General features: G+C 39.1%; 1 protein-coding gene across 2 annotated transcripts; it reads right to left on the minus strand.

The window, feature by feature from the left end:
* Nucleotides 1-175: 175 nt before the first annotated feature.
* On the minus strand, nt 176-26,833 carry jak2b (Janus kinase 2b). Of its 2 annotated transcripts, none has more exons than XM_034090774.2 (24): nt 26,347-26,833; nt 24,027-24,263; nt 23,326-23,449; nt 21,603-21,720; nt 16,880-16,992; nt 16,168-16,459; nt 15,667-15,786; nt 15,266-15,423; nt 14,798-14,909; nt 11,655-11,841; nt 9,822-9,946; nt 9,498-9,632; nt 8,774-8,861; nt 7,807-7,934; nt 7,527-7,665; nt 6,291-6,442; nt 5,836-5,986; nt 5,034-5,170; nt 4,213-4,402; nt 3,203-3,327; nt 2,937-3,109; nt 2,293-2,410; nt 1,681-1,794; nt 176-1,204 (listed from the first exon to the last, which is right to left on the minus strand). In XM_034090774.2, exons 2-24 carry the CDS (start codon nt 24,247-24,249, stop codon nt 1,097-1,099), a joined length of 3,330 nt encoding a protein of 1,109 aa, XP_033946665.1. In that variant the 5' UTR covers nt 24,250-24,263; nt 26,347-26,833; the 3' UTR covers nt 176-1,096. The 2 variants fall into 2 exon arrangements, with proteins under 2 accessions (XP_033946665.1, XP_033946664.1); XM_034090773.2 differs by having other exon boundaries at nt 16,880-17,025.
* Nucleotides 26,834-27,439: the final 606 nt, after the last annotated feature.

The raw sequence follows: 27,439 nt of genomic DNA on the forward strand, positions 1-27,439 counted from the left end.
TGACAGTATCGATAAACGTAAAGAAAATCTCTTCATTCAAACCCATTAAATACGGATATTGTTTTTTTTCCCCTTAAATCTTATACTATACACTTTTGCAATTCAACATTAATTTATGCTGCAAAAAATGAGTTTCAAAGCGATAGATCACAAGAATTGACTTTGAATATATAAATTGAATTAATCTGTTTTTTTATTTTCACACCACCTCTGACAATGAAAACACAAATCCCCTTTGTCTGTACTTCATTTAAACTGACATCTTGCTGGGAGCTTAAATATAGTATTAACTATATTTCATTTTATAAAATTATAAAATTTTCTGGACATATGTACACAATTATACTGTAGGTATATACACAGATGCATAGAAAACACTCGGTTCTGTTAGATCATTTCTCTTCAGGTGAGGGGAAAGGGGGACGGCGAGAGCTAGCCCTGCTAGCTGTTTATATGGACACAACACACACTCTCTCTCTTCTCACACACACACACACACACACACACACACACACACACACACACACACACACACACACACACACACACACACACACACACACACACACACAGACAGACACACACACACACACACACACAGACAGACAGACAGACAGACAGACAGACAGACAGACAGACAGACAGACAGACAGACAGACAGACAGACAGACAGACAGACAGACAGACAGACAGACAGACAGACAGACAGACAGACAGACAGACAGACAGACAGACAGACAGAACTTGTTTGACACAAGCATCTCTAGCTTAAGGCCTGGCAATAGTCTACTCACAGTTTTCCCAAATCTTGAACTCTTTTTTTTTTTTAAACACTTAATCTGACCAACCAAGCCCCAATGGCGCTCCACTTTAGAAATGGGGATGGAGGGCCTTACTTAAAGGCACCTTGGCAGTAGTTTTTAAGCTGGTCCTAGTTTGGAACCACAACTCTTCCAGTCACGAGCTGCTCTGCTACATACTGGCACTCCGCAGGAGGAGCACCTCATCATGGCCTTGCCCCTTTGCCACAAACATGGCAACAATGTTAAGAGTGACTCGGTTGAAGAGGAGCGGGCACTTTGGGTGATTTGTCAGTTTAAAACTCCTTACTGTCCCTGAACAGGTCGATGCGAAGGGCAAGCTCCTTGAAAGAAGGACGCAGGCTGGGGTCGTTGTCCCAGCACTCCTCTGTGATCTCGTGTATCTGAGAGAGAGAGAGAGCAAGAGGAGAGGGAACTGTCAGGGGAGTTGTTCTTGAGATGAGCAGACAACAATTTGACATTGGGTTAGGCCAGTGTGATTAGAACTGGTTTCACGCCTCTGTATGATTGATGTCCCAAAGTAGTGTGCCTATTTATCAAATTACATGATCGAGGATTGAAACCGGTATGTGTGTTTGAATGTGTATTGTTAAGCACATTTATCCGTGCAGTTACCAAAAACACAATTCAATATATATTATATCTATGTGCCAATTTGCAGCCCTGGTCCCTGTTTAGGCTTTTATATTTAGGTTCAAACAACTAAACAAACATGTTTAGTATAAAAAATAACAGATAAAACAGCACTTCTGCATGCATATGCTCATTTACATATATATATATATATATAGGTAAAATAGTGTAACTATTTATGTTTATTTCACGGGAATATTTTCAGAAAGAAAATAGCAGCTCCTACCTCTGCGGGACACCCAAGGGGTTGAGGCAGCCGGCTGCCTGACTTGAGGAGCTCGATGAGATGATAGACGATCAGCTGTCCCTGCTTGTCATTTCCCATCATGGACATAAAAACCTGAAGAGGAGAATAGTGACAGCCATGATGTAAACATATATTAAAATCTACACACCCCAAAGCTCCCTCCAGAGGGAGTTTCTCTCCCACACATTCCCTCCCCCCCACTTCCAGAAACTACGTAACACTCGTAACAGGGCTCGAATACATTGTATGTGATTGTACGCTAAGGGGCGGGACATCTCTAAGCTGTTGACCAATCATAACAGAGCAGACCAGCCAAAACATCAGAGACTGGGCTCAGACAGAGGGTGAAAAGAGGTGTTGCAGCACAGGCAGTATGAGAAAAAGAAATACTTTTTTTTAACATTCAAGCATATAAGCATGTCAAAGTAGAGTCACAAAATACAAATCTGAAACCTGAAAAAGAGCATTATAGGGCCCCTTTAAAACAATCTTTGTACTGTGAATGTTTGAAAAAGGGACAATAAACCAATTGATCAGGCAGCGAAGAAGCCTGAGTGAGCATGCATGCATGTCAGTGTGTTGAACACTTACTGCAGGAGGGCTGGAGTTCTTCTCGCTGTGGGTGAAGAGCTCATAAAGCACGACTCCAAAGCTCCAGACATCTGACGCCACAGAGAACTTGCTCTCTGTCAACGACTCAGGCGCATACCTGTGGAGTAGCACACTGTGTCACTCTCGGTTCTGCTTTCTCTTAAGAAGCTTGTGAGTTTATGCATTAATTCCAACAGTAGGACAGGTATTTTGGATCTTAAAACAGCGACCTCAATTGGATTTTTTTAAAGTAAATTAAAGACCCATCTTTTTAATTTGGCTTAAAATGTGGGGCAATTATACTTGTTTAGTAGTATCACTGTTCATGTTTTATTATTTTATTGTTTTATGGTTCCAGTGATATAACTCTTTATACCTTGTTTTTAATTATGTTCCTAATTGGTTATTGTCATCTTCTGTCATACTCTGTAAAGCACTTTGGGCTGCGTCAAGCATGAAAGGTGATCTATAAATACAGTTTATTATTATTCATATTTTACTTCAAAAGGAAACTCATAAATACATTCAACATATGAATATGAGAATGCCTAACTTGGATTATGACAATGTTTAATTTTCTAAGTAAAATCACATTTTCTTAAGTACAAGCACTCAAACAAATGAGTAAATATAAAAATACAAACCAAAATATGGGACTCTCTCCTGGCTCTTTGACCATGTAGTACTCTTTGTCCAGAGGCAGAATTTTGGTAAGGCCGAAATCTCCGATCTTCACCCTCAGCTCACTCTCCACGAGGATATTTCGGGTTGCCAAGTCTCTGTGGATATACCGCTTACTGGACAGGTACTCCATACCCTGTAAACACAAAAGAAAAATAGGTTTTGCATCTGTAGCTCCAGTGGTCAGTGGCGCAATAAAGCACGGGACAAACTGAGCAGAGGGACGTACCTTGCAGATCTGCGAGGTGTAATGCACGAGCTTCTTGTGGTTGACCCTCTCCTTATTTTTCAGGAGGTAATCTCGCAGACTTCCATAGGGCAGATATTCCATGACGAGACGGAGATTTCGTCGTCCTGAAAGAAGCCAAAACAAAACTGTCTCACCCAGGAAACCCAGCAGCTACAAAGGTTTGACATTTGCAAAGATTTAACTGATTCAATTATTGGGACAACAAACACATTTTTTTGCTAATCAGTTGAAATGGTAAAAAACATATAAACAGCATACAGGCAAGCTAACGTATTAGCTGTAACTACAGACAAGGATTTAAGGACAGGCTGCAGCGTGTCATCCGCTCTGCAGAGAGGGTGATCGGCTGTAATCTGCCATCCCTCCACGCCCTGCACGCCTCCAGGACCCTGAGGCGGGAAGATAGTGGCCGACCCCTCCCACCTTGGAAGCAACAGTTTGCCCCGCTCCCCTCCATCAGGACCAAAACCTCTCGCCACCTGAACAGTTTCTTCCCCTCCGATACCGGCCTCATTACCAAGGCCTGGACCTCCACTGACACTGACTTTTATGCACCCCAGAAAAACATTATACACTACATTAATGCACAGCATGCTAACAATATCTTGTTTATTTTTTATATTGTAAATCCTGCACAACATGTTGTAAATCTGCACAGACTTTGAATATAGTATTTGTCATATTTTATTAAATATTTTACTGTTTGTCACATAATTATATTTTGTGTAGATTTAATTTTTTATTTGTTACAATAGTCTTACATTTTTTTTTAAATAGCTTTTATAATAGCACGATGATCGTTTTTTGCTACACATTCTTCTTTCTTTGGATGCACCATTTGTACCAGATGGCAAAGCAAATTCCACATATGTGTAAATCTACTTAGAAATAATCTGATTCTGATTTTATTACATGGCAAACCTGTGAAGAAAAGTGCGGCGAAAGTTAGATAACTTTGTACATTTTTCATAACTCCCGCCTCCCTGTACCTGCGCTGTAGCAGACTCCTTTGTACTTGACGATATTCTCATGCTGCAGAGATTTCAGGATCTCGATCTCTCGCTCAAAGTCTCGTATGTGTTCTGCAGTGCTGTGCTGGAGTTTCTTCACGGCCACGACTTCTCCGGTGTTGTCCTGAAGCGGGTCATACCGACACATCTCCACGCTGCCAAAGTTACCCTTAAAGAAGAAGACCAACTTAAGTGAGCTGTCCTTTATTACTCATGTGTGTGTGATTTACCTTACCATTGAGGCACATCCAAACAATGTTCACTGGGACATTTGTTGGCCCATTAATATATGTTAGGTGTTACATTCATACTATAATGAACATCCCCTGTTATACAACTAAAGGAAATGCAACGTCACATGAAGTATAGTCAAAAAAGTGATTGATATTTTTACAATATGAAGAATCCTATGTTAGATATACCACTAATTAAACCCTGTATTTAAAGAAAAGTATCAACCTAATTTAACTGAAAATGTAAAAAATGGGACTAACTGTTCCTGCTTTCAGGACTCAATACCTTCTGAGAAAATGCACATTAAAAATATTAAACACTAGAATATCAGATAGAAAACATATTGCAATCTAAACAACATACTGAGAAAGACATGTTGTTTTTCAGAATGTTTTTCAGAATGTTTTCCATTGTGCATTCTCCATTAAGAGTTGTATTACTCATCCCTGAACCATGTAGCTCGAATTTAAGACAAAAGGTCATGACAACATAAAACAAAAACTGATCACAAGAGGAGTAGGGGGTCACAAGTCTGGGTTGATTTGTTGTTAAAATGTTGTTCATACCTTGCCCAGTTGCTGCAGGAATATGAGGTGTCTCTCTTCAAACTGGGCCGGCTCCTGACTCTCAAAGCCCCCGGTGGACCAGCCGGAGCCCACCGTCCTGTTTGGCACGATGTCACTGTCCACAATCAACTCATAGTCTGGGGACACAAAGACAGAAACCATGTGCATTCAAGAGATAAGCAGACGTAAATCAACATCTACATGCTAAGCTATTCATGTATTGGACCAATCTCTTAATTAATTACACAAAGTTTAAATTAAAACAAGTTACATACTCCTTTTGGTACAATAGTCTATAATTCGTGCATAACTCTGCTTCTACTGTATGTTTCACACAGATTGGTTGTGAACCCGTTGTGAGGGAGATCTTCCCATATCACAAGAATAATTGCTGAGAACATGTTGATGATGTATTACCCCAGTGACCTGTATGTTGTATGTTACTTGTTTTTTTTCCTCTGTATTGTCTACAAATGAAAAATAAAGTATTAAAAAAAAAACAAGTTACATATCTAAACTTTTGTAGGAAAACATTCCCAAAATGCTGACCTTGGAATACTTTCTCTGTTCCATTCCTCACCTATTTTAAATTGAAAGCTAATGAAGACAGGAGCCTTTTTACTGACATGTTTCTCAAGACACGTTGATAAATGTGTGTGTGAGTGTGTGTGAGTGTGAGTGTGAGTGTGAGTGTGTGTGTGTGTGTGTGTGTGTGTGTGTGTGGGGGCAGGGGCTTTTGAGATTCCACCCTGGTGCGACCTAGATTCCCTGTGGTGACGCCATTAGGGACGAAAGCACCAACCTGGTGTGAAAAGGCTGTGGAGGTCACGGATAACAGCGCGAAACGTGGGCCTGAACGCCGGCTCGTAGTCCATGCAGCTGGTGATCAGGTTGGCCAGCTCGGTCCACTTTGGAGCAGGGAGCTGGTGGTGATCCTCGTAGAACAGGGTTTTCTGTGATACCAAATGAAGGGTTTGTATTATGTTGAGGCGATAGATAATGAACAATATGCAGATTATGATATGAAGTACACATACACTAATCATATTGTATTTGTTCAAACGATACAAACAGATTTAATGAATTTGTGCACAATTGTGAAGTGTCTAGAAATTCCGACCCAATTGCATTTTTAACACGGCTATTTTTAAAGTAAGAGAAGAAAATAAATCTTGACATGACATACACAGTTTAATACTCATTAACTATTCATTCCTCGATACAGTGTATATTTTAGGTCACATTTCCCAGGCCTACTTTTGAGTTGTCCAGTGTTGCTAACGGTTTCTCCCCCCCGCTGCAGATCTCCCAGAGAGTGGTGCCAAAGCTCCACTTATCTGCAGCCAGGCTCAGGCTGCCGGGGTCCTCCACACATTCAGGCGGCACCCAAGGGATCCTCTCTATCAGGACTGAACACAAACATAAACAATTAACACACCGCTAAATTCATAGTTTTCAAACGTCAGGGTCAGGGCCAAGGTCGATTCAGTTTGAATTTTTGAATTGCAGATCATTCTTCTTTATTTAAATAGCATACCACGCTTATTTTACCTGTGTTTTCAAACACCACGCAAAATGTAGTATCCCAATGCAACCTGGATTGGAAGAAGGTACCAACCTACACTGAACAAAAATATAAACGCAACACTTTTGTTTTTGCTCCCATTTTTCATGAGATGAACTCAAAGATCTAAAACATTTTCTATATACACAAAATAACCATTTCTCTCAAATATTGTTCACAAATCTGAAAAAATCTGTGATAGTGAGCACTTCTCTTATGGCGAGATAATCCATCCCACCTCACAGGTGTGGCATATCAAGATGCTGATTAGACAGCATAATTATTGCACAGGTGTGCGTTAGGCTGGCCACAATAAAAGGCCACTCTGAAACGTGCATTTTTGCTTTATTGGGGGGGTCTGGGGGGGTCCGAAAACCAGTCAGTATCTGGTGTGAGGCTGAGGGTTAGGGGTAGGGTTAGGGTAATGTTGTGAATCGAGTGGCCTGTGTTCGTCGTCCATAACATACGCCTGCCCATACCATAACCCCACCACCACCATGGGCCACTCGATTCACAACATTACCCTAACCCTACCCCTACCCCTCACACCAGATACTGACTGGTTTTCGGACCCCCCCAATAAAGCAAAAATGCACGTTTCAGAGTGGCCTTTTATTGTGGCCAGCCTAAGGCACACCTGTGCAATAATCATGCTGTCTAATCAGCATCTTGATATGCCACACCTGTGAGGTGGTATGGATTATCTCGGCAAAGGAGAAGTGCTCACTATCACAGATTTTTTCAGATTTGTGAACAATATTTGAGAGAAATGGTTATTTTGTGTATATAGAAAATGTTTTAGATCTTTGAGTTCATCTCATGAAAAATGGGAGCAAGAACAAAAGTGTTGCGTTTATATTTTTGTTCAGTGTATTTAAAAAGCTGCCTCTTGCTGATTACAGTGTGGATAAGGATGGACATAGACTCACTTTCTCTGGGCAGAACATTGATGCTGATGCCAGGGTCACTCAGTTTGATGAAGGGGGGGTTCCCAGCCCGCCGGTCCTCCTCTCTGATCAGTAGAACATTCTTCGCACAGACATTCCCGTGGACAAGATGCTTTTCCTCCTGCAGGTTCAAAACGGGAAAGATTCAGATCAGTCTCTTAATAACTCCAATGAAACTATTAGTCAGGTTATTTTTGCAGCCATATATTTTATATTGCCGCTATAAAAACTACAGCAGTAATACAAAAAAGAAGAGTCCTACCAGGAAGTTCATGGCCCAGGCCAGCTGCTTCGCCACCTCCAGCTTCCACAGGATGTTTATGGAGTTCTTGTTCTTCTTCAGGTAGGTGTCCAGAGAACCAAATTTCACAAGCTCCTGCACCATGATATCTGAAAGAATTTTTTTTTTCAGATGAGGTCAATCAAAAAAGTCTAATCTTAAGGATAATTGAGAATCTCAAAAATAATCTTCCACTGACATAAATACTGATATTTAATGACTGGGTGTTTTTCACCTTTCCAGTTTGGAAAAAGAGTAAGGGGGAAACATGTTGTGGTAAAATGTTCTATTATAATTAAACTGGAAATACAGTGCATGTCAAGTACATCTTAGTTACCAAAGATGCACACAGAAACTCGACAAAAAAAAGAAAAAGGGTCAAAGTAAAATTAATAATTTTGCAATTTTTTTTAAACAACTACAACTATGTACAACTAAGGCCACGGTGCAGGAGATATGGATGATATTTATTTTTATATTTCATGTATTGTATGCAACTTTGACCTTTTAACCTCAGTTACTATAATTATTTAAATCTCAATCTGAGAAATGCTGGGTTCTTTACAAATCCTATAGAAAACTTGAATTAATCAATGCCATTAGCCACTTTCAAAAAAGTAAACAGCAGCATCTTAATCAAAGTCAAACAGATGTATACAGTAGCAGCAGGAGTAGTGTGAGGTAAAGAGAGGAAGTCAGGTCAAATATTCTTGGGCAGAGTATCGTAATCTAGAATAGCCCTCCATGCCCATCGTTGTATCACTACTCTGAGCCTTGAGTTTATAGACTCTGTTCAAGATTATAGCGAAGCATCATTAGACCATCATGTCCTATAGGCTTGCAATGTCAGTCAAATGAATGGGTATTACTGTGCGCTCTGACTCAGGACTAATGAGGCCATGCAGTGTGTTTCTACCAGGGAGAGAGTGTGTGTGTCAGGCTGGCTTACTTTCATCTCCGCAGACACACACACCATAGTTAAGGATCAGGTGCTTATGGGACAACTGGCTTATCATGCTGGCAGCTTCAAAGAAAGACTGCAGGACAAAAACAACAACAGAGAATATAGAAAAAATAATTATGTATGAGCCCATGAAAGAGAAAAGGAACACCAACAACAAATAACGTTTTTTTTATAATAAAAGAAGATGTTGACATTGCCTTTTTGATTTGTCAAACTCAGACTGCTGACACCTCATATCAACTTCTGAACAACTTTTCAAAACGGCTATTCAATTAGTCAACTATCACTCAGTGTTATTAAGAATTTTGAAGATTTTTAGAATCAATTTGTTGTCTATAAATGTCAGAAAATAGTGAAAAAGACAACAGCATACTATATGATAAAAACGGGTTCTAAAATATGAAATTAAAACCAACAAATCCTGAAATTAGGGAGGCTCAATGCAGTGAACATTTGACAAAATGACAATTAATTGGTTATGGTAAATTTAAACAGGCTAAATAAATTCATCGATTGATAATTTCAGCTCTAAACTGATGTGATCCAAGAGGCTGAATGCTAAACAACATTCAGAAAAAACATTCTTGAATTAAAAAGCAGTTATTTCTCAGCCTCAATGTAAACTAAATCTGCCCCAACCAATAATATATTTGATTTATTTTAGTTTTCAGTAATAACCAAGGGTGCCTGCAAACCAAACGCCACAGACCTCAGAGTAGTTTCGGTGGGCCTGGTCCAGGACTTTCATGACAACTTCAGTTTGGTGCACAAGTCCATAATCTCCCACCTCTTTGCGGACCCCTTTGAATATCTTGGTAAATGTCCCTTGGCCGAGACTCTCCATCTGAAGGGAAGATCAATAAATGCAGTTCTTAAAGTTAACCTTTAACGGCTGATTATTGTAATTAATTCCAAGCTAGTGTTAGTAAAATGCGCAGAATAAGATTGCAGTATAGTATAGTATACAGTATAGCAATATGGTGCATTGTTGGATAGAAGAGGAAAACAGAGATATATGAACAACCAGGCTTACAAATTCAAGATCTTCTTTCCTGATCTTGTGAAACACCATCTGACTGATGTTTCGTCGATGTAGAGATGGAGACAGAGGCACTTCAGAGCCCTTGTTGCTTCTGCACACAAGGAGGCAAGACTTTTCTGTTGGTGGAGAGACAAAAAGAAAAATGTAAGAAAAAGATTTAATGCAATCCAAAGTTGAAAGTGATCTAACCAACAGAGAACCTTGAGAAACGAAAAGGTGAGTCAGAGATGGAGCGTTGGAAATGTTGTACACTCTGCATTTATTTCATCAATGTTTTCTGTGGAAATGGATCTGCAACGTTATTAGAATTACTAGATCAGACCAGTTTTGACTTAATTTTGCAAGCTCAAGGACTGAAGCACCTATGAGTCCTCCTATTGTTTAGTTTGAACTGGATGTGTGTACTCAATGTGAATGCTCTCCCTCCCTATTGATGAGTGTACTGACTTTACTTTCCTATAATATTATGGTTCCCTAAATGAGCTTTAACTTTGAAATGGCAGTTCATTATTGGTTTTGTCCGTCTGTATTCAGCAGCATTTGATCACTATAAAGCGGGAGGCCTTCCATTAGTTAAACCCACTTTAATTACCATGATTCATATTGCATTATAAAACGGACAAGTCAAATCAAGCAATCTGATTGGTTCCTAGCCATGATATACTGAGCGTATACCACGGGTAGAATTGTAGTTACTTTTCACAACAAGTCAGTATCCCTCCGTGTCTGAAAAATACTGTATACAGTTGGGCTGAAAAGCAAACTGGGACAAGAAAGCAGCGGAGAAGTAACGGGGCAGAAACCCTCTTTTTACGCAGCGGTCCAGACATAGACATCAAACGGCAAAACATATTCAGTGTGCAGTTCCTTTGGCATTAGGGCAGGGATATCTAGATACTTTCCAAGGTTTGACATAATGAATTGTGCTACTTTTAAAGCAAGCAGCGATGTTTTCAAATCTGTAATCAAAAAGGTCCGCAAAAACACTATCGACCAATCAGATTGCTTGATTTGACTTGTCCGTTTTATAAATATACATTTCTTCCGTTACGAAACAAACTTACAAAGCATAAGATGGAAACATTTAAGGTTAACTTTGACCTCAGGGGGGTCTTACTATGGAGGAGTGGATTGAGGAGTGCCTATCTCCAGAAAAAATATGCACCTAAACGACGACATGCAGAGCTACGTGAAGAGCAGGTAGACCAACTGGAAAAGTACCACCATTCAACAGCTTTCTGATGCAGGTCTTGAAACAAAGCAGAGAAATTATGGCCATTAGTGGCCACAGGTGCGAAAGCTCTCTCCAGAGCTACTGGAAGCCCAATCTCGGGGACCGGAGAAAGTGGAGCAATATTCTCGCTACGCCAAGCAACAGCCTAGACCAACCTCAACCTATACAAGTAACCACGTAAGCCATGCTACTGATGCTGGACAGTTTTTCAGTGGGTGCACAATAAACGGCAACATATAAAAATTAATGTAAATAAATAGCCAAATAATGGATCAACGCTCTCTGTCTAATATGTTCGCTAGCTGTTAGTGTTGTTGCATAGCAACCACCTCGCACGTTGCATGTTTTGTGCAGAAGGCAAAGGAGGGACTATTTTATTTTGAACATCATTATTTACTAATAAAAACTATTTCAATTAGAGTGTGTATTTTTCTTTCATATTGCCACACTTGGTAACCGTTTTATAAAAGCAATAGCTCAAGTATATAATGGCTTAATGTTTGACTTTACACAAAAGCACACACAGCCATTGCTAAAGTTTCCTATCCCTCTTAAAAACATACTGTATCAAACCAGTCTGTTAGTTTTACCTTTGGATTTAGGTGGACAGCACTTGCTGAATTGGAAAATGACGCTGTCAGAGCGCACAGTTTCCTTTTGGTAGCAGCTGAGAAGCTCCTGCAAGCTGCTGAAGTTTCTTTTTGTTCCACTGAGGTTAAACTCCCTGCTGTCAGATCTGGTTATCTGGCAGTGCTTGTATTCTACAGCGTCGTACACCTATGGGAGCAGAAACAAAGAAGTACAAAGACTTTCAGTTGAAGAGTGGGCAATAAAACAACACAGAGTCTGATTTGGCGCAAGTTGAATGAAAACAGTTAAGTTGGCACATAAATGAGGTCAGATTCTTATGTCAATGTTTAAAACGGCAATAACACTGGATAGTAATAGATAAACAAGCCAGTGTTGCTTAAGCTTCCTTCTACATTTCCGGCAACAAGATGAAATACATCCCAGGTGGTGTTTGCGTCATTAAATTGAGGAGGTTGTGTTTTGGGACACTATTCTATCATCTGTGTGAGCATGATAAATCTCTGTTTGGCAAATGTTTACTGCATTTTTGTAATGATAATAATCTCATACTGTCAAGTAAATCTCTTTTACCTGAGAAAAGCTTTACATATATTAGTGAAGCATGGCATACTGTGTCATGGCTAGATCACTGTATATGCACAGCTGATGCACACGCTTCTCTGGACAACATTGACATTTGTTATGAGTTGGCCACTACAGATCACATTCCTTTTGTATTGACCCTAAAGGTTGAAAATATTCCGGTGCTATCTGTTGATGACAATAAAACATACACAGGGAGGCTGGATTGGTCAAAGTTAAGTGAGAAGGATATTAATCACTATACCTCACTCACTGACAAATCATTAGACTTGGTTGTAATTCCTAGAGAAGCAATGCTGTGCAGTGACACCAACTGTAAAAATGTGCAGCATGGTAGTGATCTATGTTTTACATATGATCTTATTATTGATGTGTTAAATGCCTCAAGTAAGGGTTTTTACAACAGTAAGAAAAAGGAGCATAGTATAAACCTGGATGGAATGAACATGTGTCTGAGCTACACTCTGCTGCTAGAGATGCTTTTAAATTGTGGGCCGAATCAGGAAGGCCGAGACAGGGGTCTTTGTTTGAACATAAACAGTCCACTAATGCCAAATATAAGTATGCTGTCCGCTTCATTAAAAAAAAAATGAGGACACAATGAGGGCTGACTCACTTGCCAGAAAGCTGCGCAACAATAGTTGCTATGATTTCTGGAAAGAGGTCAAAGTCATAAACAGCTGTAAGACTCCCTTACCGTCTTCCATTGAAGGAGTGTGTGGGTCAGGCAGCATCGCAGAACTGTGGCGACAACACTATTATGAGTTGTTCAACTGTGTTACTTAAGAGTGATGCATTTGTGGTTGAAAAGGTTGACTCCACTGAAAATGTTACAGTTAGATCAGAGGAAGTCTACAACACTATAATGAAACTAGAAAATAACAAAGCTTGTGGCCCGGATCTCATCTCAGCTGAACACTTAAAACATGCCAGTCTTAAGCTTGCTCCTCTTCTTGCTCTGTGTCTTACTGGTTTCCTTAATCATGGTGTCTTACCAGATTCCATGTTATCTGTGCTACTTGTGCCAGTCATCAAGGATAAAGCTGGGAAGATTAATGGCATTGATAATTACAGACCCATTGTTTTAGCTAGCATTCTCTCCAAAGTGTTGGAGAAAATTCTGTTGGATAGGCTGGAAAGGTATATTACCACAGCTGACAACCAGTTTGGTTTTAAAAGAAAACACGGCACATATATGTGTATTTTTGCTTTAAAAGACATTATAGCAAAATATAGAAGCCATAATTCCACCATGTTTCTGTGTTTTATTGATGCTTCCAAGGCATTTGATCGACTGAATCATTACAAATTATTTGACAAAATGTGCCAGAGAGGGGTACCCAAGTACATAATAAGGATCTTAGCTTTTTGGTATGCACATCAGACTATGCAGGTGAAGTGGGGCAATACTGTGTCTGAACATTTTTATGTTGGTAATGGGGTCAAGCAAGGTGGGATTTTATCTCCTTTGTTGTTTAATCTGTACATGGATGATCTGTCTAGGAAGCTGAACTTGTGTAAAACTGGCTGTGTCATCGGAGCTACTGTTGTCAACCACCTTATGTACGCAGATGATTTAATCATCTTCTCCCCATGCACTGCTGGCTTACAACAGCTTCTGAGGACTTGTTCCCAGTATGGCATTGATTTTAATATTAAGTATAACGCCAAGAAGAGTAGCATCATGATTGTGCGAAGTAAAGAGGATAAAAAGGCTGTATTTCCTAATTTTATTCTCAGTAGCAACATTCTTCTTGTGTGCAGTGAGATGAAGTACCTTGGTCATTATATTTCTGATGATCTCACAGATGACAAAGACATCCATAGACAACGCTGCAAACTGTATGCCCAGGCAAACATATTAATGCGGAAGTTTCACAAGTGCTCTGTAGATGTCAAGGTAGCACTTTTTAAAGCTTTCTGTACACCATTGTACACGGCTCACCTGTGGAGTAACTACAAGGCTAGAAGCATACAAAAACTAAAAGTTTCATACAATGATGCTTTACGGTTGCTGCTGAGGGTACCGAGGTGGCACAGTGGCAGCCAGCTGTTTGTTAACTTGGGGGTACCTACTTGTCAAGCACTTTTAAGAAAGTTAATGTACAAATTCATGTGTCGCCTGGAAGACTCGGACAATCATGTTATCTCGATTTTAATGAACCCTGTGAAGAGTTCTACCCGGTTCTCTTCCATGATTTGGAGACATTGGCGCAACAGCCTCTACAGACAGTGAGCATGTGTGGCTCGCTGTGATTGGACTGATTTTATGTTTTTATCTGTTTGTTTTTATCTGTTTTGTGTTTAGCTTTTTATCTTATTTATTGATGTGTGTTTTGTCTTTTTGTATGTGATATGGACCTTGAGTCTGGAATAAAGATTGGAACATAAGTTAGAACATGGCCATAGTTGACTTATTAAGTATACTATCCATTTTTTTTGTTTATCCATTTGTCGCAATATAACATTAAACACTGAGAAGTTTGAAACCTAACTCCCAAAAGACATGTGAAAATCAGCAACAACAGCAAAAAATAAATAATACAAAAGTGATGCCTACCTCAACAGGGAAAGTCAGAAAATACTTGTTGAAATCTTTAGGGCTACACCTCAAAATGTACAACCCTCGCTTGTTCCCAGACCTCTGAAGCCGGTTGATCGCAAACTCCATTCTGCAACAATTACACAAAGAAAAAGAGAAGAGCATGTTGTTAACCTGCATCGCCAGAGAGAAATACAGTTTCACCTGGTAAGATGCATCAAAAATACTTCCTTTACATTTTGGCAGCAGGAGGGTGAATAAAGTAAAATATATATATAATATAATATAAATAATACAAGTATATTTAGCAGCTGTGTCATTTCACCAAGTCTCATCTCTGTGGACCCTTGGAGCAGGAATGCACCACAAATTAGCAACAAGGAATTCCTTTAACTTTGTTTAGGATTACTTAAAATGTATTAAATCAATGTATCTTATGAATGCTGTGGGTTTGATATAAATGAAGCTCTGTAACTCTTCACTTACGAGATGGGGCCTTGGCAATGAGAAGCGATGGCCTCCACCAGCCTGGGAGGAGCTACTTCTTTACACAGGAAGTGATGTGCGTCTGTGGTCAGCCGGTAGTAGCCGTCGATGAGGGACACAAAGGAGAGGGCTTCATAAAGGCTGGGGAACTCCAGCTCCTGAAATATATAAAAACACTTTTAGACATCACGTGTAAATGTTCATCATTCTCCAATTATCTCCAAGTAGTTTGTTTCTCTACTCTCTTTCTTCTTTTACCCACAGCTAATTTGAGTGAAGATGTTCTACTCGTACAGTCCAGTATTGTCACTATATCTGTCTGTTTTCAAAAAGTAGTTCCTTTATCTGGTTACAAAAAAAAGGGTAAAGACATACTTGTATTTTCAAAATATTGAAATTACCAGATTCTTTCCGTCTTGTTTTGTGATGGTGACCACCCGACTCTCTGCAGCCCCCTCCTTGATGGCCTGTTTGATGCTCATGTCGATGACGTCAGAGAAGTCGCACAAGGTCTGCAGCTCCTGGACAAACAGCATAAGGAACAACTTTTGTAACCAAACCAACAAAGAAAACCTTACTATATAATTACCAAATTACAAATAACAAACCCAGTAATTCATTCTGAAAAACTACAAGTCCTTGAGGCCACAATCCTGTGTTTCCGTTTCATTTCTTCAACTCCCTTAAGCTCTAAATCATCATATTTATTTTGCTACATGTTTTCTTTTGATATCTTTTTGAGTGAACTTTAAGGGTCGAAGTGAGTTATGGCCCCTTGCTTTTAATTTGGAGATGTAGGTACTAAAAGGCCTTCAGTACTGCCCTCCTCTAAAAGTCAGCTGAATGTCCATCATGTAGACATTTTAAAAAGGAGTAGAGGCTACTGTGCTCATGAAACCAACCTCGTTAGAATCTTTGAGTTTCTCTCGACACCACTGAATGCCGATGTCCGCTGCCACCACGATGATGAGCTGTCCACTCGACGGATCCCTGACCTGGAAGGTCTCCGTGTAGAAGGCCTTCTCCAGGGACTCCATGCTGATCAGGTACTTGAGCTTGAGGTCGCGCGCTGTGGTCCGACACTGACTGAACTGCTGGATAAAGCGCCTAAAGCGGAATCGGATTCGCTTGCGTGTCACAAAGTTGCAGTCCTGGATCTGAGCTCTCATGTCTTTTGGCAAGAAAGACTTGTAACTAGAAGTAAGCAAAAGGAAAATTAGCTAAATTAATTTTGATTATAAAAATATTTTTGCAATGTAATCATACACATAAAAGAAACCCCAAGTATATTTAGTGGACAAAGCTTTTTTTTTTTTACTGAAATTGACAAATTCTTATCATGTTAATGCTGTCTTGTTCTGATCATTAGTACGCTGAAACATTTAGCAACAAATCATGCACAGAGAAATACAGATTAGAAAAGTACATTCAAATTACACACATGTCAAATAAAAAATAAAGTTGCTTTCAAAAGAACTAAGTCACAAAGACTGGATCTCTTCTTGATTGACACTTGCATTGAATGCTTTTTCAGATTCTTTGATGAGCTAAAAAAATTGCTTTGCTAATTTTAGAATAAAGTTAGTTAGGGTAGCCTTTGAGTTTCCCTAGTACCTTATGGTGTGGTAGATGTCCAGCGGTGACATCTGTTTCTCTTTGGCTGTTCTCGACATGTCCAGCACAGCCATACCGAGGCACTCTTCCTGAGTCTCATGGGAGTTTGGGATCTTCACCAAGCCATTAACAAAGTCATTCCTCCACTGCACACAGAGAGTAACACATTCACTGCAACTGCTATCAGTTTTTAACATTGTTTGAACACGGAGGCTCTGAATTTGTTTTGGTTGTTTTATGACTTAACCTACAACTGGTGAACACAGAGACATGTTTCCCTAACCCCTAGATTCCACGGGTCTGTCTGCGCCGCGTTACGGCCGCGTTACAGCTAGAAGCGTCCCAGAAGCGTCTGGAAGTGGACCGGTCAGAGCATCCAGTCAATCCCCAAAATAAACTAATTTTGCAGACCCTATCCCTCCGTAGTCTTTCAAGTAGGAGGAGAAATGCCAGCGTTCTCAGACGGTTTACACGCACTGTGTAAATTATATATATAGAATAATTATGATGATGAATGCATTTTTTTACCACTAAAATACAGCAACACATCTTTGATTCATGTCGTTTATAACTGGAATATTACAATTATTATTAACTTTATCTGTACAAAGTAGCCTGTCCAGGAAATATACCCAAATCAACAAAAACTGCGAGCCGGCACGCAAGACGCTCCGCTTCTGAAACGCGCCCGGTGTGTTATGACCAGGGGTGCGGTGCACATAACTTTTTTGCCCTGGTTCTGAAAGGAGCACCTGGAGATGTGGCTTGGTGCGCATCCTTAAAATGAAATAAACCCAACCTTTTGAGGGGTACTTGACTTTATGAACGGGGGGGGTGGGAAACAGGCTAATTTCACGAAAACCAAGCAATTGAAAATTACAAAAAATGATATTAAAAAGGTAAATAATAAGGCTCCTCTATGTCAATAAATGCAAGAGATGCAGCATTTTCTCAACAATGTTTAATTTACATTTTTCATCTATCTCAGACATCACTCATTGGCTGTCAGCCAATGAGTGATCGTTGGGCTGTCGTTGGGCTGTCGTTGGGCTGTCAGTGAACTTTATTACCCCAAAAACCCAAGCCTCAGCTTTGCTATCATTGCAGTTTAGTCATGTTTATATCCTACATTGGATTTGTAAGCATATAATGCTTCACCGAACACACAGTGGCGACTGGTCATTAGGGGCGCAGCCCCACCTAGTGTCAGCAGAAAGTATTACAAATAATGATTACAAAAAAATGCAAAAAATAAATAACAACATATATAAAATATATTTTAAGATCATGGTTAATCATCTGATTCGTATTTACATTGCTGTTTTAGTCTGTGTTCTTCTAATTGGTGTCTACAGTGTGTGCCTATTGAGCTGTTTAGAGCCATGTGGGACAAAACCCGATCCTGCCCCTCCCTCTCACTGTCTAACTGAATGGTGACTGTAAAAACTACACTGCGCATGCTCAGAGTATTTTTCTATTTAATGTGTGTGGCAAAAAAATAATGACCATAGGGGCACTGAGCTGCCATCCCCACCATACGTCATCTCACATAATTCAGAGCTGATTGGCTGCTAGTACGTGTGCCGCGAAAAGTGTGGTGTGTGAAGAGGAGACGAGAGAGACGCGTCCTAAAACCCGGAAGTAAGCTGCGCATGGCTTCCCTCGACAAAAAAGCAATGAGATTTCTCCATGGGATTTTAGAAAATAGTTCAAAATAAGATCTGTGGGAAACGTACCTGTTAGATAAATGCACGTTTTGTTCAGCCGGATAATATCCACATGTCTACCCTACTTTTATAATTTTCGAATCATAAATCTATTGATTAGATTAGATTTATGATAGACTTTTGAAACTACAAGAAGATAAGGAGGACTTTTACAAAAAAGTAATAGAGATTTTTGTCCAGAAGGATAGGCAAATGGACTTCATCTTCAAGTCAAGGTAAGACCGCAATTTTATTGAAAATGGGATCTTACTAAGAGAGAACAATTCAATATTTAAATGATAAAATTACATGTTTTGGGTATCCTTTTGTTGAACTGTCTGTTTAAAATGAATCGAAGCATCAGACAAAAAAAGCTTTTGAAAATAATATTATATTTTGATTTAAGTCAAAATATAATATTTGTAAACCTGAAGAGTCAGAGCCAGTGCCTCACCAGCAATGAACCTCTCTGCAGAAGCTTATATATAGACATCTACATTTGTTGTGACCCACTACTTTTGTACATATAAAAACGCCACTGCGAACACAGGAGGGGGCTTGGCTGTCTACAAATAAAGACGGCTCATTTTAATTCTTCCCAAATATATTGAGGCTGAACCTGAACTTTGAATTCTCTGCTCCCATCATAATCTTGGCGATCTTGTTAAAATTGTGAATGCAGAATTATAAATACTATGCAACTGTTTTGCAGTTAATAAATTATCCCTTAATGTGGCCAAAACAAATTACATGTTATTCAATACAAAGTCTGAGAGTAGAAATGACTCAATTATACGGATTTGCAATACAGAGATAGAAAAAGTTGGTGCATGTACATTTTTAGGACTGCTTGTTGACGAACAACTCAATTGGAAGCACCATATAAATTATGTACAGACTAAACTGTCAAAAACAATAGGTATTTTGTATCATACTAAGAACATTCTTGAAGAAAAGATACTCTTTCAGTCTATTTCTCCCTTACTTTTACTACTGCTCCGAAATATGGGGAAACACGTAGCCTACTCAACAAATCAACAAAAATATGAATAGTCTGTGGTGTTGGTAAATATGAACACACAACTCCCATATTTAAAAAAACTCAATCTATTAAAATGTGTTGAGATAGTACAGCTTAAAACAGTACTGATTATGCACAACATTTTCCATAAGAAAATGCCTAATAACATTAAAAAGTAAAAAAAAAAAAAGTCACTTGAAAATAAGTGTTCACAATGTTTATATGCAATTATGCATATATTATTATTATTATTATTATTATTCATTTGCCAAGTACATGTGTACATATTTATATATAGTATTTTAATTTCCAAAAAAAGATAGTATAGTATGTGCAGAAAATGACCCTATATCTAGTTTTCGTATATATATATATATATATATATATATATATGCATTTATTGTTTTCCTGCCCTAACTTTTATTTAATTTTTTCTCCTGTTTTCTTTATTTCTTTGTACTCCTTAATTTCTATACGTTTTTGACGCAGTAATGCCGCTGTATTAGGATGATGCACGGGAGGGCTACTTTCCACAAGCTATGCTTCAGCCCTCCCGCTTCTACTAATTTTGTTAATCTTTGTGTGTATGAATTAAACTTTTTTTGTTTTTCGGATGAATAAAAAAAACAACAAAAAAAACGTTCAGCTTGGGGGCCCCCTAGTGGCCGCGGGGGCCCTATGCCACTGCATAGTCCGCCTATAGGAAGAAACAGCCCTGGCTACACACCCTCAAATGATCGCCACAGTAAAGCTTTGGTCTCCCCTTCAAGCTTATCCCAGGACAGATTTCAACAAGCATAAATCCACATAATCCTTTGGTTCATTCCAGTCATAATACTGGCTTGAGTCACCTGGATTTACCTACACTACAAACATTAAAACCACCGCTAAGGAGGTTACTGGGTGTACATCCATTTGGGTCTAATTACGTGGTGAATATACACATTCTTCTTTAAATATGGAACTGGCCTTGGCAGTGGTCATCTGGTAAAAATGGTCACGTAATTTTTGTAAACTGCCATACGTCAAGCAGCACTTTCCCTCTCATTTTCATAGGACCCTCTTTAGGGTGTGTGTTTAGTGTATGAGAATGAATCTGCATATGGGCATGTGTTTTTGTATCTGGAGGGTATCAGGGAAAAGGTAATGGAAGGTGGCCCCCAATTGTTTTGCGGCACAGATATAGTTTAGGCATGACTATAAAAGTCTGTAAGTATAAATGAAAGTTATAAATACACTTTTTATATAAATACAAGACCATCCAGTTGATGTGATTATGTAATATTGGAATTTACATTGGCGCAATATGACAGTCAGTATATAATACATCAATAAAAAATACAGAAATTAGAAAAACAAAACCTTTGCACAGCTGAAGCTTTATGTGCAAAAAACAGTGATGGGCATTCATTTGGTTCTCTAACTCAGGATTTTGTTGTTGCAGGAGGTGCGGATCTTTGCATGCAAGTTGCAAACTTGCCAGTTAAAATAGTTCCCCGTCACACGGGGCTGTAACTGTACGTGTCAGCCGCCTTGTTGGTGCCACTTTCTTACATGGGCAGCCCTTGTTATAATGCATCCTACAGAATGTCATCTGATACCACACGCATTCTGGGAAAATAAATAGGTTTCATAGTTTGTCACTGCTTTATCTTTAACAAGGTGTTTTTCTTGTGTTGAAAAGTGCTATATAAATAAACTTGCCTTGCCTTTTTCAAACCTTACATTTGGTGATGTGACCTTACTAGCAATCTCACAAACTGATATTACTGTACTTGTTAAAGATATGAGCTGCTTGTTTTTTGATGCTTAATGTATACCACATTAAAACATTCTCTTAAATAATTGTATTACCCTGCGTCGAAAAGTGCTATATAAATAAACTTGCCTTGCCTTGTCTTGTCTTGCCTTGCCTTGCCTTGCCTAGCCTATTAAACTTAGTCCCTTAAAAAAGGATTAATTTCTAACCAGTGTGGCTGTATGGTAAGGTGCTCACCTGAGAGAAGAGGTATGACATCACAAAGTCATCAAGGACTGGGCTTTCTGACCCCTTGGTGACCCCAAATCGATACGCCCGGGATGCCCCTCCACTGTACCAGCCAGGGAAGTAGTACCTTAGGAAACAGTAATAAAGAGAAAGCAGTAAGTCACCAAGAATGTTTCTGCTGGAAAAGATACTCCAGAGCAGGGATGGGTATCGTTAGGATTTGATCGATACCGATACTGCTTATCGATACCGGTATTTTTTGATACTCTTATCGATACTTTTCAATAATTTGGTGCTCAAAATTATAGACATGATTACAAGATGTGAAGATTAAACAGTAATTTTATTGTAATACATTTTTATTTAAAGGTGGGGTAGGTAATTCACTTCAGAAACACTTTTTGTTATATTACATGGAATGCTCTTAACATCCCGATAGCAATGAATACATTAAATGCTTTGACAATAAATACATACAAAAATGTCATCTGTGGAAGCCGTAAAAAGCACGACCAATCATTTTAGCAGGCCCGGCTAAAATAACTGCTTCCATCTCGTTCACAAACTTATCTCGTGCACTCATTGCATTGGTCATGTGCACGTGTGTGTGTGTGTGTGTGTGTGTGTGTGTGTGTGTGTGTGTGTGTGTGTGTGTGTGTGTGTGTGTGTGTGTTGGAGGAGGGGCTCTGTAAGGAAGTCTGAAGGAAGGGCCAGATTTTTTTCGGCTGCGTACTTACAAATTCTAGCACACTCGAGCTGGTTTCTCCATTCTTATCTACCCTACCTTTAATGTAACTTTTTCAATGTCATACCAAGCAGGTATGAGTGTTTGACAGTGTGTCTCTGGAAGGGGGGGCGGTAATTAGGGGCAGTTAATAAATCCATGTAAACATGACCATTATTCAGTTAAAACGAGACGCTGTGTGCGCACCTCCTAAACCGGAAGCTCCGGTCGGCTAACCATTATAATCCGTTTATTGCGTTTATTATTTATAATTGTAATGATGGATTATCAGTAATCATTTTTAAAGTTACACAGAGACATTGGATTAACTGTTTTTATGCCCTTGAACACAACTTTTCATCACATCTCATCCTGGCTGCTAGTTCAGTGAGTTTTGGTTGTACAGTGATGAGACTTATACCAATGGAATCTGTGGAATCTCAACTTTCATGTGATATGTTGTTTGTGCAGATAAAATGACGTGGAAAATATCGCTTTTGCCAGTTATGTGCTAAAGTAGCCGTTTTGCTAAGTGTTGATTTAGACTCTTTCTTCCCGTTATGTGGGTATGCATCATTAATAGATCAATGATCTCAAGGGATACACCTGGATAAATAAAGGTTTGAAATGAAATGAAATAGGTTGTTAAATGTTAAGAAGCCTTGAGACGCTGTTTTCTAGCAAGATGTTGCGTCTGCCGATATGGTCTGCCCCCGGGAGTCTCACAATAATAAGAGTGCTGTTAGGAGAGATGACGAGTGGCATTCAGAGTGGCCAATCAGAGTGGTACTCAAACCGGATACGTCACACGGGATGAGGGTTCCCAACCAACCAGAATTGTTTAAACTAAGGAAGTAGCGTAATTCATATACCGATAGCAGCACCGTTTGTCCAGCGGCTTAACGGTATACCAATACCGTCCAATCAGGTACCGGTACTAACTTAGTACCGGTTCTGGATACCCACCCCTACTCCAGAGGCAAATATAGGAATTATAATGTGTGCTACCTTATTCGGAAAACCACATCTTCAGAAGCATGTTCGTCCAGCTGGAAGATGTGATTGGGTGAAAACCACAAGCGGTCTCGCTCTCGAAAGAGACCAAAGAGGTTGCAGTACAGAGGGGATATACCTAAAGCAGAAAAATACATTATGTCCTTTAAACTCCGACCAAATCAGAGTTCATTGTTCATTTATATAAATTAGATTGACAAACAAATGCGTACATGTAAGAAATTGTATTTATTTAAGTAAACACAGAGCGCATAACAGATTACTCTTTAGGACCTACACTTGAAAACAATATGTCTGTAGTAACAACAAAGCGGACCAAAAGGTCAATAAAGATTGTCTAAAATGTCAGTTCTGTTTGTTTTATCATCAAACATAAAACTAGCGATTTATGAGGGTTAGTCTAGCCTCTGTGTACTAGTTGCGTCATACTTTTATTGACTTAAATTGTACTTATGCAATGATCACAAGAAAGACAACGCAAAGCTACCATATTTTTGCTTATCCATAAACAGAGGAAAGCAAGGTAGACAAACTGTAAACAAAGCATTGGGAATATTGAACGAGCAAACTATTTCTCTGCTGATAGGTTTCACTGTGGTCTCTTGATAACCTTATCTTGGGACCTATGCCCCGGGTTACAGCAAACACATGAATGGGGATGCATTATGCAGGCTTTGCACGCTTGGAGAACTTACTGCATGCCTTGGCTGCATTTATACACAACTCCTCAGCCACATAGTTTCCAGGTGGATAGCTTTGAGTGCTGCCGTCACCCACTCCTTGGCCGCTGTAGTAGAAATGAAGCCTTAGAACAGCCAACACTGGCCTTGTGTCCGGAGATTCCCGATGGGCGTTTCCATTTTGGTGCACAGCAGGGCATGTGTCAGTCACAGTGTCCATGGCTGGCAGGGAGGCCATCAATAACTAGCGACCTGAAATCAGATTAATGTGAAATGTCACCAGAAAAAATGAAGGCTTCATTTGTTTTTTAAGTATAGTGTGATAAGTTTACCATTCTGCTCAGCTGAATCAGATTTTCTCAACTGTTGCATAAACTGTTATTGAAAGTCCAGCATCACATAAAGCAGCCGTGCAGAGGAATCTGTTTCTGGAATAAGATCATTACATCTGTAAATCTAATTCAAAAATAGGGTGGCTCTCTGTGAGAGTTATAAAATACTCCACTGGAAATTACTATTGAGATCTTTCAGCCCAGTTGCATCACAGTTATCAAGTTTCAAATGTATAATTTCAAAAAAGTACTTATATTTTAATGGGCAAGAATCTATATACAATTCTCACTGGGAAATGTAAACATTTGTACTCTGGCAGAATAATCCAAACAGCTGCTGTTCAGTCCAACCCTGCTTTCCTATACACAGAGACAGTATTATCAAACTGAGGGCTGAATTTGTGTTACATTTTTTCCGTGATCATAATACATAATCGACATTAAGGCTGGGTATATAATATGCAAAAAGTCAACCAAGCATCCTTGCTTGGGTTCAAAAAAGTCAGCCTAATAAAATTAAATTAAAAAAGTTCAGTATTACAAATGTAAGAAAGTAAATAATGACTGCAATAAGGTGTGTTTGGCCTGTAGGCTGTAATATACATCTTATATAAAAGAGGGGACTCTAACAGTTAAAGAAAGTCCTAAGTTGTGTTCAAGCAAAAATTATTAATTCTCCTTTTCAAGTTTACAGCACTGATTCCCACTGAATAGTTTGAATTTCTTGCAACAACAAAATATATATATATATTTAGAAAAAGTGAAAGTTAAAAAACAAGGGGGAAAAAATAAATAAAATAAATATATAAAAAAAAGACACTTAGCCAGAATTCACCAACCATGTCAACTCAACCGAACAAGCTTAGATTTATATGGCTGAGACACTGGGTCAAACTATTGTATCCCCAGGTACTTAATGATAATTTCCCAGGTTTAGATGTGCTGCAGCAATAACCGCTGCCAGAGGTGACATCTCAAAAAATATAAGTTTGAGGGAGTTATGAAATTAAATAATTAAACCAATTAAAATCAATTTGTAGATTTGTTTACATTTTGAAATTGTAAACATTAAAAAAAAAATGCCATGGGTGAAAATGATTATAGTCGTTATGAATTATTTATATGACCTATACATTGATGGTGCAGTAGGAACTTTCAGAAAATGGTGTTAAATACGCATCATAATTTCTCAGCTCGATAAAGAGAATACATTCAGAACAAAAAACAGAGAAAAGCACCAAATCCTTACATTTGAGGAACGGAAATAGTGAAAGGTCAGCACTTTTACTTGGCAAGTGAATTAAACTGTACAAGTGTAAGTCTAATCCTTTAATGGTCTAATTGATTCAGCACTGTAGGGTCGGTGAGCACAGGAACACTACACTAAAAACCCAGCATGCTGTTTTAAGACATTTCCCACAGTGTGAGTGTGAAAGAGGGCATGCCACCTCCAACATTACAATCAGTGATTTCTATTCACTTCTGCAAAACACAGAAGCCTGGCAATATACACTTTAGACGGAGGGCACACTAAATGTTTCCTATCTAGTTTTAAATACCCATTAAACTGAATTCAGGAGTGCAAAACAGGGCCAATATATATGAAATCTGGGCAATTACAAGACTGTGAATAATGCAGAACTAAAGAAGCACATGCAACAGTTTCTGGTTGTTGTTGTTATAAGTTCAGTGCTCACTTTAGGGTTATGTAATATTGCAAGATCCATAATCGACAGCTATCCAGTCCAATATCAGAAACTTAAATGCAGAACAAACTCACCAAGGCCGTGATCTGGAGTGCTACCGTTAGCTATAGCTTAAATAGATTAACTTAACGCTAGGAGCCCTACTGACCCACATCTGTAGGAGTTAGCTACCACAGAAACAAGAGCATGCAAATATCATTCAGCGTCTAAATTAACTAACGATAGAGGCTTACTCTTGTGCACGGTAATAACGCAGATATAAGCTGTCAGTGGAAATAAAGGATTGTAAACACTTACTTTGGTTGAAGGCGTGCAGTTAGCTGTGTTGCTGCTAGCTTCCTAGGCCAGCACTGCAGCCAGGACTAGCGAGACTTTGACAGCTACGGCCAGACACCGCTGCTTCTTCTTTAAAACCAGTATTCACACTGCAGCCCTAAAAAAACGACCTGTTTAAAAAGAGAAATCCATGCGGAAATGTTCTTATTTCCATGTCGCATTCAGCCGGCTAACGTGCTGCATGAACTACCTCTGGTCAGCCCAGTGTTACCCATCTCATTCCGGAGGAACTTTAGCCGTCTATCTTGTCAATCTTATAACTTAAGCTAATGCTAGCTAGAACCACGTCGTGCTAGCTTTCACATTGGCCAAACACACGGAAATCATCTGCTGGCACTCATCTTCTTGAGCCAGAAACTGGGGTTTTAGAAGTACAGCGACAGTGACATTATTGACATATTGTCTACTGAATGGCTTTAACTCTGAGAAGGTAGCTAGTTTGTCAGTGGCAGCTACTGCGCAGCCGGAGAACAAACAGACAACAAACCCGCCTCTCCCCACTACACTAATGATGCATTCATTGGCTGTTGGAAATGTCAGTATTACCAATAGACAAAATGCAGCACAGTAATTGTTGACAACCATCAGTAATGTAATAAAGTCAGACTAAAGCCTTCTTTTGTGCACCAGTCAATCCTCAAATTTAACTGCGTTGAAAATCAGATCTAATGTACAATAGAGGGTCTTGAGCATGTTTCTTGTCAGTGATCGTCATGTCATGTTAAGTGTCTGTTTCCTTTATTCTTGTCTTAAATATTTGTCCTTGTTGATGTTGCAACAGGAGCTGCTGTGATGCAAGAAACACATGTCAGACTCGATTTGACAATAAAGTATTATCGTATTGCATCATTATGCTTTTTAAAGTGTATTGTGTCTACTTTTGACTACTGATACCAGGCAATCTTGCACTTCTTGCTAGGTATTATTATTATTATTGAAAATATTATATTTACATGTCATTCCCAAATATGAATCTAATCACATTGTAGAGAGACATGTATGTATGCATACACTGTATAACCACCTATTTCATGTTAATAACAACAGAAGACCT

Source organism: Pseudochaenichthys georgianus, chromosome 9, assembly GCF_902827115.2.
Source record: "Pseudochaenichthys georgianus chromosome 9, fPseGeo1.2, whole genome shotgun sequence".
NCBI lineage: Eukaryota > Metazoa > Chordata > Actinopteri > Perciformes > Channichthyidae > Pseudochaenichthys > Pseudochaenichthys georgianus.

What these genes read in the sequence shown, in the direction of transcription:
- jak2b (XM_034090773.2), bottom strand. Translation starts at nt 24,249, where the DNA reads ATGGCCTCCCTGCCAGCCATGGACACTGTGACTGACACATGCCCTGCT. An exon ending in GATGTGGTTTTCCGAATAAG is followed by an intron (nt 21,721 to 23,325) that starts GTAGCACACATT and finishes CTGTTTCCTAAG; the next exon opens with GTACTACTTCCCTGGCTGGT. An exon ending in GGAAAGAAGATCTTGAATTT is followed by an intron (nt 9,633 to 9,821) that starts GTAAGCCTGGTT and finishes TCTTCCCTTCAG; the next exon opens with ATGGAGAGTCTCGGCCAAGG.